Source organism: Lipotes vexillifer, unplaced genomic scaffold (genome assembly GCF_000442215.2).
Source record: "Lipotes vexillifer unplaced genomic scaffold, Lipotes_vexillifer_v1.1 scaffold408, whole genome shotgun sequence".
Classification (NCBI taxonomy): Eukaryota; Metazoa; Chordata; class Mammalia; order Artiodactyla; family Lipotidae; genus Lipotes; species Lipotes vexillifer.
The window spans coordinates 3,045,114-3,060,600 of NW_006787469.1; the positions used below are offsets into that span (position 1 = coordinate 3,045,114).

A 15,487-nucleotide genomic window follows, 5' to 3' on the forward strand; every position below is an offset into this window, starting at 1 on the left:
GGGCCTCTCACTGTTGTGGCCTCTCCCGTTGCGGAGCACAGGCTCCAGACGCGCAGGCTCAGCGGCCATGGCTCACGGGCCCAGCCGCTCCGCGGCATGTGGGATCCTCCCGGACCGGGGCACGAACCCGTGTTCCCTGCATCGGCAGGCAGACTCTCAACCACTGCGCCACCAGGGAAGCCCCCTCACTGTAGTTTTGATTTACATTTCTCTAATAATTAGTGATGTTGAGCAGCTTTTCATGTGCTTCTTGGCCATCTGTATGTCCTCTTTGGAGAAATGTCTATTTAGGTCTTCTGCCCATTTTTGGATTGGGTTGTTTGTTTTTTTAATATTGAGCTGCATGAGCTGTTTATATATTTTGGAGATTAATCCTTTGTCCATTGATTCATTTACAAATATTGCTTCCCATTCTGAGGGTTGTCTTTTTGTCTTGTTTGTAGTTTCCTTTGCTTTGCAAAAGCTTTTTAAGTTTCATTAGGTCCCATTTTTTAATTTAGTTTTTATTTCCATTACTCTAGGAGGTGGATCTAAAAAGATCTTGCTGTGATTTTTGTCAAAGAGTGTTCTTCCTATGTTTTCCTCTAAGAGTTTGACAGTGTCTGGTGTACATTTAGGTCTTTAATCCATTTTGAGTTTATTTTTGTGTATAGTGTTAGGGAGTTTTCTAATTTCATTCTTTTACATGTAGCTGTCCAGTTTTCCCAGCACCACTTATTGAAGAGACTGTCTTTTCTCCATTGTATATCCTTGCCTCCTTTGTCATAGATTAGTTGACTGTAGGTGTGTGAGTTTATCTCTGGGCTTTCTATCCTGTTCCATTGATCTATATTTCTGTTTTTGTGCCAGTACCATAATGTCTTGATTACTGTAGCTTTGTAGTATAGTCTGAAGTCAGGGAGTCTGATTCCTCCAGCTCCGTTTTTTCCCCTTAAAACTGCTTTGGCTATTCAGGATCTTTTGTGTTTCCATACAAATTTTAAGATTTTTTGTTCTGGTTCTGTAAAAAGTGCCATTGGTAGTTTGATAGGGATTGCATAGAATCTGTAGATTGCTTTGGGTAGTATAGTCATTTTCACAATATTGATTCTTCCAATTCAAGAACATGGAATATCTCTCCATCTGTCAGTATCATCTTTAATTTCTTTCAACAGTGTCTTATAGTTTTCTACATACAGGTCTTTTGTCTCCCTAGGTAGGTTTATTCCTAGGTATTTTATTCTTTTTGTTGCAATGGTAAATGGGAGTGTTCCCTTAATTTCTCTTTCAGATTTTTCATCATTAGTGTATAGGAATGCAAGAGATTTCTGTGCATTAATTTTGTATCCTGCAACTTAACCAAATTCATTGATTAGCTCTAGTAGTTTTCTGGTGGTATCTTTAGGCTTCTCTATGTATAGTATCATGTCATCTGCAAACAGTGACTGTTCTACTTCTTTTCCAATTTGTATTCCTTTTATTTCTTTTTCTTCTCTGATTGCTGGGGCTAGGACTTCCAAAACTGTCTTTAATAATAGTGGTGAGAGTGGACATCCTTGTCTTGTTCCTGATCTTAGAGGAAATGCTTTCAGTTTTTCACCATTGAGAATGATGTTTGCTGTGGGCTTTTCATATATGGCCTCTTTTATGTTGAAGTAGGTTTGCTCTATGCCCAGTTTCTGGAGAGTTTTTATCATAAATGGATGTTGAATTTTGTCAAAAGCTTTCTCTGCATCTATTTAGATGATCATATGGTTTTTCTTCAATTTGTTAATATGGTGTATCATATTGAGTGATTTGCGTATATTGAAGAATCCTTGCATCCCTGGGATAAATCCCACTTGATCATGGTGTATGATCCTTTTAATGTGTTGTTGGATTCTGTTTGCTAGTATTTTGTTGAGGATTTTTGCATCTATATTCATCAGTGATATTGGTCTGTAATTTTCTTTTTTTGTAGTATCTTTGTCTGGTTTTGGTATCAGGGTGATGGTGGCCTCATAGAATGAGTTTGGGAGTGTTCCTTCCTCTGCAATTTTTCCGAAGAGTTTGAGAAGGATGGGTGTTAGCTCTTCTCTAAATGTTTGATAGAATTCACCTGTGAAGCCATCTGGTTCTAGACTTTTGTTTGTTGGAAGATTTTTAAACACAGTTTCAATTCCATTACTTGTGATTGGTCTGTTCATATTTTCTATTTCTTCCTGGTTCAATCTTGGAAGGTTATACCTTTTTAAGAATTTGTCCATTTCTTCCAGGTTGTCCATTTTTCTGGCATAGAGTTTTTTGTAGTAATCTCTTATAATCCTTTGTATTTCTTCAGTGTCAGTTGTGATTTCTCCTTTTTCATTTCAAATTTTATTGATTTGAGTCCTCTCCCCCTTTTTCTTGATGAGTCTGGCTAATAGTTTATCAGTTTTGTTTATCTTCTCAAAGAACCAGTTCTTAGTTTTATGATCTTTGCTATTGTTTGCATTGTTTCTATTTCATTTATTTCTGCTCTGAACTTTATGATTGCTTTCCTTCTGCTAACTTTGGGTTTTGTTCTTCTTTCTTTAGTTCCTTTAGGTGTAAGTTTAGGTTGTTTCTTTGAGATTTTTCTTGTTTCTTGAGGTAGGCTTGCATAGCTATAAACTCCCCTCTTAGAAGTGCTGCATCCCATAGGTTTTGGATCATCGTGTTTTTATTGTCATTTGTCTCTAGGTATTTTTTGATTTCCTCTTTGATTTCTTCAGTGATCTCTTGGTTATTTAGTAACGTATTGTTTAGCCTCCATGTGTTTGTGCTTTTTGCGTTTTTTACCCTGTAATTGATTTCTAATCTCATAGTGTTGTGGTCAGAAAAGATGCTTGATATGATTTCAGTTTTCTTAAATTTACTGAGGCTTGATTCGTGACCCAAAATGTGATCTATCCTGGAGAATGTTCTGTGCGCAGTAGAGAAGAAAGTTTAATCTGTGGTTTTTGGATGGGATGTCCTATAAATATCAATTAAATCTGTGTGGTCTATTGTGTCATTTAAAGCTTGTGTTTTCTTATTAATTTTCTTTTTAGATGATCGGTCCATTGGTGTAAGTGAGGTGTTAAAGTCCCCCACTATTATTGTGTTACTGTCAATTTCCTCTTTTAGAGCTGTTAGCAGTTGCCTTATGTATTGAGGTGCTCCTCTGTTGGGTGCATATATATTTATAATTGTTATATATTCTTCTTGGATTGATGCCTTGATCATTATGTAGTGTCCTTCCTTGTCTCTTGTGACATTCTGTATTTTAAAGTCTGTTTTATCTGTTATGAGTATAGCTACTTCAGGGGATGGAATATCTTTTTCCATCCCCTCACTTTCATTCTGTATGTGTCCCTAGGTCTGAAGTGTGTCTCTTGTAGACAGCATATATATGGGTCTTGTTTTTGTATCCATTCAGCAAGCCTGTGTCTTTTGGTTGGAGCATTTAATCCATTTATGTTTAAGGTAATTATTGTTATGTATGTTCCTATTACCATTTTCTTAATTGTTTTTGGTTTGCTTTTGTAGGTCTTTTTCTTCTCCCACTTAGAGAAGTTCCTTTAGCATTTGTTGTAGAGCTGGTTTGGTGGTGCTGAATCGTCTTAGCTTTTGCTTGTCTGTAAAGCTTTTGATTTCTCCATCAAATATGAATGTAATCCTTGCCGGGTAGAGTAATCTTGGTTGTAGGTTCTTCCCTTTCATCACTTTAAATATATCATGCCACTTCCTTCTGGCTTGTAGAGTTTCTGCTGAGAGATCAGCTGTTAACCTTATGGGAGTTCCCTTTTATGTTATTTGTCATTTTTCCCTTGCTGCTTTCAATAATTTTTCTTTGTCTTTAATTTTTGCCAGTTTGATTACTGTGTGTCTCGGCGTGTCTCTCCTTGGATTTATCCTGTTTGGGACTCTCTGCACTTCCTGGACTTGGGTGGCTATTTCCTTTCCCATGTTAGGGAAGTTTTCAACTATAATCTCTTCAAATATTTTCTCAGTCCCTTTCTTTTTCTCTTCTTCTTCTGGAACCCCTATAATGCGAATGTTGTTGCTTTTAATGTTGTCCCAGAGGTCTCTTAGGCTGTCTTCATTTCTTTTCATTCTTTTTTCTTTATTCTGTTCCGCAGCAGTGAATTCCACCATTCTGTCTTCCAGGTCACTTATCTGTTTTACTGCCTCAGTTATTGTGCTATTGATTCGTTCTTGTGTATTTTTCATTTCAGTTATTGTGTTGTTCATCTCTGTTTGTTCTTTAATTCTTCTAGATCTTTGTTAGACATTTCTTGCATCTTCTTGATCTTTGCCTGCATTCTTTTTCCAAGGTCCTGGATCATCTTCACTATCATTATTCTGAATTCTTTTTCTGGAAGGTTGCCTATCTCCACTTCATTTAGTTGTTTTTCTGGGGTTTTATCTTGTTCCTTCATCTGGTACATAGCCCTCTGCCTTTTCATCTTGTGTACCTTTCTGTGAATGTTTTTTGTTCCACAGGCTGCAGGATTGTAGTTCTTCTTGTTCTGCTGTCTGCCCTTTGGTGGGTGAGGCTATCTAAGAGGCTTGTGCACGTTTCCTGATGTGAGCGACTGGTGGTGGGTAGAGCTGGCTGTTGCTTTGGTGGGCAGAGCTCAGTAAAACTTTTATCCGCTTGTCTGCTGATGTGTGGGGCTGGGTTCCTTCCCTGTTGGTTGTTTGGCCTGAGGGGACCCAACACTGGAGCCTACCTGGGCTCTTTGGTTGGACTAATGGCAGACTCTGGTAGGGCTCACGCCAAGGAGTACTTCCCAGAACTTCTGCCAGTGTCCTTGTCCTCACAGCGACACACAGCCACCCCCGCCTCTGCCGGAGACCCTCCAACACTAGCAGGTAGGTCTGATTCAGTTTCCTATGGGGCCACTGCTCCTTCCCTTGGGTCCTGATGAGCACGCTACTTTGTGTGTGCCCTCCAAGAGTGGAGTCTCTGTTTCTCCCAGTCCTGTTGAAGTTCTGCAGTCAAATCCCACTAGCCTTCAAAGTCTGATTGTCTAGGAATTCCTCCTCCTGTTGCCAGACCCCCAGATTGGGAAGCCTGACATGGGACTCAGAATCTTCACTCCAGTGGGTGGACTTCTGTGGTATAAGTTTCTCCAGTTTGTGAGTCACCCACCCAGCAGTTATGGGATTTGATTTTATTGTGATTGCACCCCTCCTACCATCTCACTGTGGCGTCTCCTTTGTCTTTGGATGTGGGGTATCTTTTTTGGTCAGTTCCAGTGTCTTCCTGTTGATGGTTTTTCAGCAGTTAGTTGTAATTCTGGTGTTCTTGTAAGAGGGAGTGAGATCACGTGCTTCTACTCTGCATCTTGAATCAATCTCTCAACATCTTTATTGGAGTGTAATTGCTTTACAATGGTGTGTTAGTTTTTGCTTTATAACAAAGTGAATCAGCTATACATATACATATATCCCCATATCTCTTCCCTCTTGCATCTCCCTCCCTCCCACCCTTCCTAAAAGGGTGCAAAGCACCAAGTTGATCTCCTTGTGTTATGTGGCTGCTTCCCACTAGCTATAGGCTTTACATTTGGTAGTGTGTATATGTCCATGCCACTCTCTCACTTTGTCGCAGCTTACCCTTCCCCCTCCCTGTGTCCTCATGTCCGTTCTCTAGTAGGTCTGCGTCTTTATTCCCGTCATGCCCCTAGGTTCTTTATGACCATTTTTTTTTTAAGATTCCATATATATGTGTTAGCATATGGTATTTGTTTTTCTCTGTCTGACTTACTTCACTCTGTATGACAGACTCTAGGTCCATCCACCTCACTACAAATAACTCAATTTCGTTTCTTTTTATGGCTCAGTAATATTCCATTGTATATATGTGCCACATCTTCTTTATCCATTCATCTGTCGATGGACACTTAGGTTGCTTCCATGTCCTGGCTATTGTAAATAGAGCTGCAGTGAACATTGTGGTACATGACTCTGTTTGAATTATGGTTTTCTCAGGGTATATGCCCAGTAGTGGGATTGCTGGGCTGTATGGTAGTTCTATTTTTAATTTTTTAAGGAACCTCCATACTGTTCTCCATAGTGGCTGTATCAATTTACATTCCCACCAACAGCACAAGAGGGTTCCCTTTTCTCCACACCCTCTCCAGCATTTATTATTTGTATATTTTTTGATGATGGCCATTCAGACTGGTGTGAGCTGATATCTCATTGTAGTTTTTTTTTTTTTTGCGGTACGTGGGCCTCTCACTGCTATGGCCTTTCCTGTTGCGGAGCACAGGCTCTGGATGCGCAGGCTCAGCAGCCATGGCTCATGGGCCTAACCACTCCGCGACATGTGGGATCTTCCCGGACCCGGGCACGAACCCGTGTCCCCTGCATCGGCAGGTGGACTCCCAACCACTGCGCCACCAGGGAAGCCCTCATTGTAGTTTTGATTTGCATTTATCTAATGATTAATGATGTTCAGTATTCTTTCATGTGTTTGTTGGTCATCTGTATGTCCTCTTTGGAGAAATGTCTATTTAGGTCTACTGCCCATTTTTGTATCGGGTTTTTTGTTTTTTTGATATTGAGCTGCATGTGCTGCTTGTAAATTTTGTAGGTTATCTTTGTCAGTTGCTTCATTTGCAAATATTTTCTCCCAGTCTGAGGGTTGTCTCTTTGTCTTCTTTATCGTTTCCTTTGCAGTGCAAAAGCTTTTAAATTTCATTAGGTCCCATTTGTTTATTTTTGTTTTTATTTCCATTTCTCTAGGAGGTGGGTCAAAAAGGATCTTGCTGTGATTTATGTCATAGGGTGTTCTGCCTGTGTTTTCCTCTAAGAGTTTGATAGTGTCTGGAGTACATTTAGGTCTTTAATCCATTTTGAGGTTATTTTTGTGTGTGGTGTTCTAATTTCATTCTTTTACATGTAGCTGTCCAGTTTTCCCAGCACCACTTATTGAAGAGGCTGTCTTTTCTCCATTGTATATTCTTGCCTCCTTTATCAAAAATAAGGTGACCATATGTGTGTGGGTTTATCTCTGTGCTTTCTATCCTGTTCCATTGATCTATATTTCTGTTTTTGTGCCAGTACCATACTGTCTTGATTACTATAGCTTTGTAGTATAGTCTGAAGTCAGGGAGCCTGATTCCTCCAGCTCGGTTTTTCTTTCTCAAGATTGCTTTGGCTGTTCAGGGTCTTTTGTGTTTCCATACAACTTGTGAAATTTTTTGTTCTAGTTCTGTGAAAAATGCTAGTGGTAGTTTGATAGGGATTGCATTGAATCTATAGATTGCTTTGGGTAGTATAGTCATTTTCACACTGTTGATTCTTGCAATCCAAAACATGGTATATCTCTCCATCTATTTGTATCATCTTTAATTTCTTTCATCAGTGTCTTCTAGTTTTCTGCATACAGGTTTTTTGTCTCCTTAAGTAGGTTTATTCCTAGATATTTTATTCTTTTTGTTGCAGTGGTAAATGGGAGTGTTTCCTTAATTTCACTTTCAGATTTTTCATCATTAGCATATAGGAATGAAAGAGATTTCTGTGCATTTATTTTGTATCCTGCTACTTTAACAAATTCATTGATTAGCTCTAGAAGTTTTCTGGTAGCATCTTTAGGATTCTCTATGTATAGTATCATGTCATCTGCAAACAGTGACTGCTTTACATCTTTTTTCTGATTTGGATTCCTTTTGTTTGTTTTTCTTCTCTGATTGCTGTGGCTAAAGCTTCCAAAACAATGTTGAATAATAGTGGTGACAGTGGGCAAACTTGGCTTGTTCCTGATCTTAGTGGGAATGGATTCAGTTTTTCACCATTGAGGATGATGTTGGCTGTGGGTTTGTCATATATGGCCTTTATTATATTGAGGAAAGTTCCCTCTATGCCTACTTTCAGATTGGCTGTTTTTGAAAAATTCCTCCTTGTTGGGCTTCCCTGGTGGCGCACTGGTTGAGAGTCCGCCTGTCGATGCAGGGGACGCGGGTTCGTGCCCTGGTCCAGGAGGATCCCATATGCTGCGGAGCGGCTGGGCCCGTGAGCCATGGCCGCTGAGCCTGCACGTCCGGAGCCTGTGCTCCGCAACGGGAGAGGCCGCAGTGGTGAGAGGCCCGCGTACCGCAAAAAAAAAAAAAAAAAAAATTTCTCCTTGTTTAGTTGACTGACTTCCTAGGAAATTTCCCAGGCAATGATATGAATTAATAATAAAGTGATTAAGAATACATTTTTACAAGGTTCCCAGGAAGACCACTGGAATGGAAAAAAGCAATGTATAAAATGCAGTGCTGTGGCTTCCCTGGTGGGAAGAATACACCTGCCCATGCAGGGGACATGGGTTCTAGCCCCGGTCCCGGAAGATCCCACATGCCGCGGAGCAACTAAGCCCGTGTGCCACACACTGAGACTGTTTTGTGGAGCCCATGAGCAACAACTACTGAAGCCCACAAGCTTAGAGCACATGCTCTGCAACAAAGAGAAGCCGCTGCAATGAGAAGTCCGTGTATGGCAACGAAGAGTGGCCTTGGCTCACCACAACTAGGGAAAGCACATGCACAGCAATGAAGACCCAATGCAGCCAAAAATAAATTAATAAAATAAATAAATTTATAAAAATAAATGCAGTGCTTATAGTTAGAGTAATAATTTGTGTAAATTTTAGCAGGAAAATTTAGTCTGTCAATTATTTCTCTTGGATCTCAAAGCAAATTTTTACTTGCTTGGAAATATAAATTATAACAGGAATCATAATAAAATACAGTATCAATTTTGAAATATCTGAAACTGTAATTTGATGATGTATCTTTAGGTTACTCATGAGTTATAGAAACATTAAACAGAAACTTAAGAAACTTTAAGCAAGGTAATTATATAATGATAGACATAGTCCATCTCTATCTGGGAATACTCATTGACAGAATTTTGAGGGAACAGGAAACATTAACAGATTCCCTAATTAAAGGAATAAAAATGATCTGACTTTCTTGTTTGTATGTACAGGATTGGAAACCATGTTGGAATTTTTAAAAATATCGATGAATATAGTTGCCTTCTTTTCCCGTGTTTAAACTTTTACTTCTCTTTTATTAGTCTGCAAAAAATGGTGAAGCTTTACAAAGTAATGAGGAGATGGACAGTACAAAAAACTTTCTAGCTTTAACTGCTGCATCAGAAGAAACTGTTGGTGAGTAAAATTGATTCGTCTTTATTTTTATCTCAGGGTCATAGAATATTTGGATTAAAGTAAAAGTCCCATTCAGTTATCTTTTCTTTTTCTTTGTGAGTTTAATTCTTTAGAGGAAATGGTCACGTTGGATAGGACTCTGTGGAACTACTCTGAAGTTAGGTATGTTTCAGAGTCTTCTAGTGTTTGTGTCTCCTCAAGGGTGAGGAGGATAAGGCAGTGAAAAATCAGGAAATAGACAAAGTGTGTCTTTGCCTTTACTTCCTGTGACTCTTAGGTGCCTCTACACACCCAGTTCGTGCAGTCCCCTAACTGCCTGGGATTGTCCCATGAGGTGTCTCACTCAGGCCTCTGCAACCTTTCATAAAAATCCATTACTGATTTGTCCTTTCCCTGTTCTCTCATAGTTCTGGTTTATGAGACCAGCCAGTTAATTCTGTGCATATGTTTCTACTTACCCCACTTGTGTGTATGTAACAGTTGACCCTTGAACAACATGGTGGTTAGGGGCACTGCCCCTGTGCAGTTGAAAATCCAGGTATAACTTTATAGTTGGCCCTCTGTACCTGCAGTTCTGCATCCATGGATTCAACCAGCCAAGCATTGTGTAGTGCTATAGTATGCATTTATTGAAAAAAATCCGTGTATAAGTGAACCTGTGCAATTCAAACTTATGTTGTTCAAGGGTCCGCTGTATATTTGTGGTTCGCCTCCTCCTCCTCCTCCTCCTCCTTCTTTTCCTTCTTCCTTCTTTTCTTTCTTTTTCTTCTTCTACAGAAGTACTGTGGAATCATGTAACTTATTTTAATTTACTTACTTAGTAATGAATGTTTTAGTGATTGGGAAGACATGGATTTTTTGGCAGGGCACTTTTGAAATCCTTTAACTAACGTCATCTAAATGGTCATATAGTATCTCTTGGGCATTAGACTGGCTCTAAGTAGGGGTCCCAGGAGTGGGATTGCTGGATCATATGGTAGCTCTGGTTTTAGTTTTTTAAGGAACCTCCATACTGTTCTCCATAGTGGCTGCACCAATTTACATCCCCACCAACAGTGTGGGAGAGTTCCCTTTTCTCCACACACTCTCCAGCATTTATTATTTGTAGACTTTTTGATGATGGCTATTCTGAATGGTGTGAGGTGATACCTTCTTGTGGTTTTGATTTGCATTTCCCTAATAATTAGCTATGTGAAGCATCTTTTCATGTGCCTATTGGCCATCTGTATGTCTTCTTCAGAGAAATGTCTATTTAGATCTTCTGCCCATTTTTTGATTGGTTTGTTTGTTTTTTTGTTATTGAGTTGTATGAGCTATTCGTTTATTTTGGAAATTAAGCCCTTGTTGGTCACATTATTTGCAAATATGTTCTCCTAGTCTCTAGGTTGTCTTTTAGTTTTGTTGATGGTTTCCTTTGCTGTTCAGCATCTGTATTTTAGAATGCAGGAGCTAAATGCTGATTTCACCACTGAGGCATTTCTAAGAGGCCACACTTGCTGTGCTTGACTCTGGAGCAAGGACTGTAAAACAGGCCACTCTGTAAAGGGATCCATGGTGGCCTTTTGACATTAGCCTTTTGGTCACAGAGTTCACTACTGAGTGAACTTTTGGCCTTAGAGGGCAAGACTTGTTTTCAGCTGGCCTTTCTTCATGGACAAATCTGAACTATCAGATACATTTAATTTTAAAAGCCCATGGCAGGTCCATTTGGTTAAATCTATGGAGCTCAGAGTTGTATCTCTGGAGTCATGTGACCACTGTAGGCCTTGTAGACATTTACAGTCTTGCTAGATTAGTACTCATACTCTAACATGGAAACTTCTTAGACTTCATGATCTGAAAGCTGGAGTTACCAGAGGCTTGGAAGCTATGGCCAGAGAGAGTCATTGCTTTAAACATTACCATGTCAGAGTTTCAATTTTTAGATTTCGAATTCTTAGTCAGTTATTGTGTACTGGCAGTGTTTATCGTGTGCAGAGCAGATAAGATGTGAGACTAGGGTCAGTGTGAAAGGAAATGGGGATCAAAGATGCTTTTGGGTAAATCATGGGTCTGCCGCCCTTCATTCTTGCTGCCGTCTGTCTTGATTAGCTCGCGCTTGACTAGTTCACCAGATGAAGAGACAACACTATTGTACTCCTGGTTCTTCAGATTTAATTAGACTTTTTTGGTGGCTGGCCTTTCATAGAAGACAGGTTCCTTAATGGAATGTCTTGCTGGCTCTTCACATCCTAGGCATGTCAGCAGTCACATGTATATCTGGTCTTTAAAAATCTTAAAACCCAAAAGAGATAGCATTTACTATAAACTACATTATTAGCCTAATTATACATTTTTTTACATTTGACATAACATAATTATTACCTTATTCCAAAAGAGGTAACTTTTGGAGTCTTCAGTTTATGAAATGTGTTATTAGCAAGTATGAAAGAAATGTATGAAAGAAAGGCATAGATATGAAAGAGTCCAATGTTACCGCCTAGCACTGATTTTTGATAGTCTCATATTTCTACTATTATAGCATAGCCGCATATCATGAAATGGTGTGACACAGCTTATATCTGTTGCGTCCTGAGATTAGTTTCTTTCCCAGGTTATTCACTGAACTTCAACTACCCCTCTTAGTTAAAAATGTAAAAATTTTTTAAATTAAAAAAATATTTTGATAAAGCCTATGGATAGCCATAAATTTTAAAGTAAAGTGTTTCTTATAAGGCTTATTATGAAAACAGAAATCTTTTGCTCTATTTTCCTCCATGATCATTTTTTTCTTTGTTCCCGGAAAAGCTCAAAGTCCTTGTAAACTGTCCAATAGGTGGCGGCATCTAGTTAAAATAGTACTTTAAAAGCGTCTCTTGAAGAATTTAGAGCCAGGCTTATTTGGACTTGAACTTTAAACACAAATCTATAAATACCCAAACCTACTTTTTGCTGTTCTTATTTTTTTCCTTTAAACAAAGGGAGAAATCTTAGGACGAGTGTTCTTCTTTATTTCTTCCAGTCATTTCCTTAACTTTCTTAAGAGTAACTCGAGGGACTTTGGGCTAGTGGCAGAATGGCAATTTCCAATCTGTTTTCCCACCCTCTAAACACAAAATGCATCCTTTGGGGATGTTATAGTCCCTTTATAACATCACAAATAAACAGTAGCAAAAAAAAAAAAGAAAAGATACTTGTGTATTTAGTTTTATTTATAGGAACTAAACACAAATGGGGCATTGACTCTATGAGAAAGATAAACACCACGTTAAATTGATTTCTTTTTAAACCATGTTTTGACTTCATAAACCAGAGATAATATCCTCAAGTACTGAGGTTTCAAAGTGGACAGTATTGCACTTGCTAGAGATTTCAGAAGTATTTAAAAAATCTGTCTCACCACATTTTTGAGGGATCACTTCAAAGCTTTTCTAGAGAAATGTGAAAATCATTTACCATACCAGGAGTTTTCCCTTAGTTTTTAGCATTTATCTGATGGATAGAGGTAGAATTCATTACTCTCTGAGACAGATATATCTAGTGATAGGATTGCTTGTTATCGGTGTTTTGGATAGAGGTTATTCTTTTTTGCCTTTGTCACTTTTGCCCTTGTGTTTCCAGCTCCAATGTATAAGTACATGTAAGCACAAAACAGTGGCACTTTAATCAATCAGATTTCTCAAAATTTGCAAATACCTCTTTCAGAATGATTTTCTGTGAAATTCAGAAAATGTTGCTTCTGCTCTTGCATGTTAAGATTAAATATTCCAAGAAAATTTGGTAGTCTCTTTCTGCTGTGATTTGCAGAGGACTTGGGGAGAAAATCATGTAATTGTGCTGACTGGTACAGCTAAGGATTTTTGGTTTTTAACCTCTGTTATATTCTCAGTATTGCTTAGCAATTTCTCTTACATTCTCCAAAGTGGCTCTTCCAAATTGTTACTGTGTATTTAACCTCCCATCCTCGTATGCAAATCCTTTACCCTGGCAGTCTTAGGGTTTAGAGAAAATGCACCAACTGGTTGTCCCTTCCAAATTCTTGCTTTCTGTCTCCAAATTGCACTCTGACTGTGCTCCTCTACCCTCTTCCCTCTTCCCTTAGATGGGGGGCAGGTGCTCTTCTCCAAGGCCAAAGTCAATAATGTCCCATCCCCTTCACTCTACTCCTGCCTCCTGATCCATCAGTTTTTCTGTCTCTTACCTAGAGCATCTCTCTTGTCTCCTCTGGGTCCTTCCCCTCAGCTAACCAGGCTTAAATGTTCTGGCCCTAAAACAGAATCAAAGAGCCATCAAACCAACAAAACATACAAATAAAACCTCCTCCCTCGGTTCGTCACCCTACTCCCAAACAGGTACCATTTGGTTCCCCTCCTCTCCTTAAAGGTCAGACTTCTTGAGAGAATAGTCCACACCTACTAGTGCTACTTGGTCAACTTCCATTTACTTCCCAACTGTATTTTCTCCTATCACACTGCAGAAACTACTTCATCAGTGGTCCTCCTAAATTCTATATCTAGTGACATCCTCCCAGTTTTCATCCTATTTGATACCTCTGTCGCATCTGACACAGTTGACCACTCATAGAATAGTAACTTTTTTTTTTTTTTAACTGGATTCATTATTTCCTGCTGGTTCTCCTCTCCCCCTCCTTATTTCCCATGGTTGAAACCTATTTCTTCTTTTGTATATTTTCACTATCTTGGTTAATGGTTTCGTCATCCACCCAGTCTTTGTGATGGCTAATTGTGTGTGTCATTTTGACTGGATCACAGGATGCCCAGATGTCTGGTTAAGCATTATTTCTGGGTGTATCTGTGAGGGTGTTTCTGGAAGAGACTAGCATTTGAATTGGTAGACTGAGTGAAGTGGATACTGTCCTGATTGTGGGTGGGCATCATCCAATACTTTGAAGGCTTGAATAGAACTAAAATGTAGACGGGGGAGGGATTGGCCCTCTCTCTGCCTGACTGTTCGAGCTGGGACATTGATGTCCTCTGGCCCTCAGTAATAATTGTTTTATTTATTCTAATTATCTTTAGTTGTTTGCTTTGAGTCTTGTTAGTTTATGATCACCTGGAAATAATATTAATTTTCAACATTTATTCCTATTCTGAGAACTTTATAAGGACATAGTGTTGAAATTTATTCAATGTATTTCAATATCTATTTAACATATTGTAAAGCTTTTTCTTCTTGACAAACTTAATTAATGTTTCAAAATTAGTAGATTTAAATACTAAATTAGTCTTTGATTCCTAGGTTAATGTATTTCTTGGTTATGGAGGATTATTATTTTAATTTAGTACCAGATTTGAACGGCTGAATTTATTCAGGATTTTTTTTTTTTTTTTTTTTTTTTCGTGCAGGCTCAGCGGCCATGACTTACGGGTCCAGCCGCTCCGCAGCATGTGGGATCCTCCCGGACCGGGGCACGAACCCGTGTCCCCTGCATCGCGGCAGGCGCACTCCCAACCATTGCACCACCAGGGAAGCCCTATTCAGGATTTTTGCATCTGTATTTATAAGTGAAATTAGCTGTGTGTTTGTGTGTGTGCGTGTGCCCATGTGCATGTATGTCATGGTGTAGCGGGTAGAGTTGGCGTTGGTGGTGGTTGTGTGTATGCTTTGTCAGTCTGTGTTAGCTTCATAAAATGAATGGGGCTAGCTGTCCATTTATTTCTAAGCTTTGAAACAGTTTATATAACATGGGGATTATCTGTTTCCCCCAAATTTGAAAGATTTCACTGGAAAAACCATCTGGTTCAAATAATTTCTTGGAGGCAATTCTCTGATTCTTTTCTCAGCTTCTTTCATATTTACTATTGTATTACAGTTTACTGGTCTTCTGGAGTCAATTTTGGCAATATGTCCACGTCATTGAGATTTTAAAGTATCCATTTCAGTGAGATTTAAAATTTTACTAATAAAACTTCATATAGCATTCAAAAATGATGATTCTCCTTCTTATTGTTTATATGTCCCATTTCTTATTTCTAATTTTGTTAATTGTTTGTTTCTCTTTTTAATCTGGAATTTTTGTAAAGTTAATTTTTAATTTTAGCACAGTTTTAGATTTACAGGAAAAATATGAAGAAAGTACAGAGATTTTCCATATACCTGCAACGAGTTTCCCTTTTATTAAGATTAGTATGGTACCTTTGTTACAATTAATGAACCAATATTGATACATTATTATTAACTAAAGTCCATACTTTATTCAGGCTTTTAGTTTTTACCTGATGTCCTTTTCCTGTTCCAAGATCCCATCCAGTATACCACATTACGTTTACTCATGTCTCCTTAAGCTACTCTTGGCTATGCACTTTCTCAGACTTCCCTTGTCTTTGATGACCTTGGCAGTTTTGAGGAGTACTGGTT

The 15,487-nt window shown here is 38.7% G+C and overlaps 1 protein-coding gene across 1 annotated transcript in view; it reads left to right on the plus strand.

Moving 5' to 3' along the window:
* The window catches only part of FSIP1 (fibrous sheath interacting protein 1), a 184,606-nt gene that overhangs the window by 12,841 nt on the left and 156,278 nt on the right, over positions 1–15,487 (plus strand). The window contains 1 exon segment of the mRNA XM_007460208.1: positions 9,037–9,130. Within this exon segment, the coding sequence (XP_007460270.1) occupies positions 9,037–9,130 (94 nt within the window).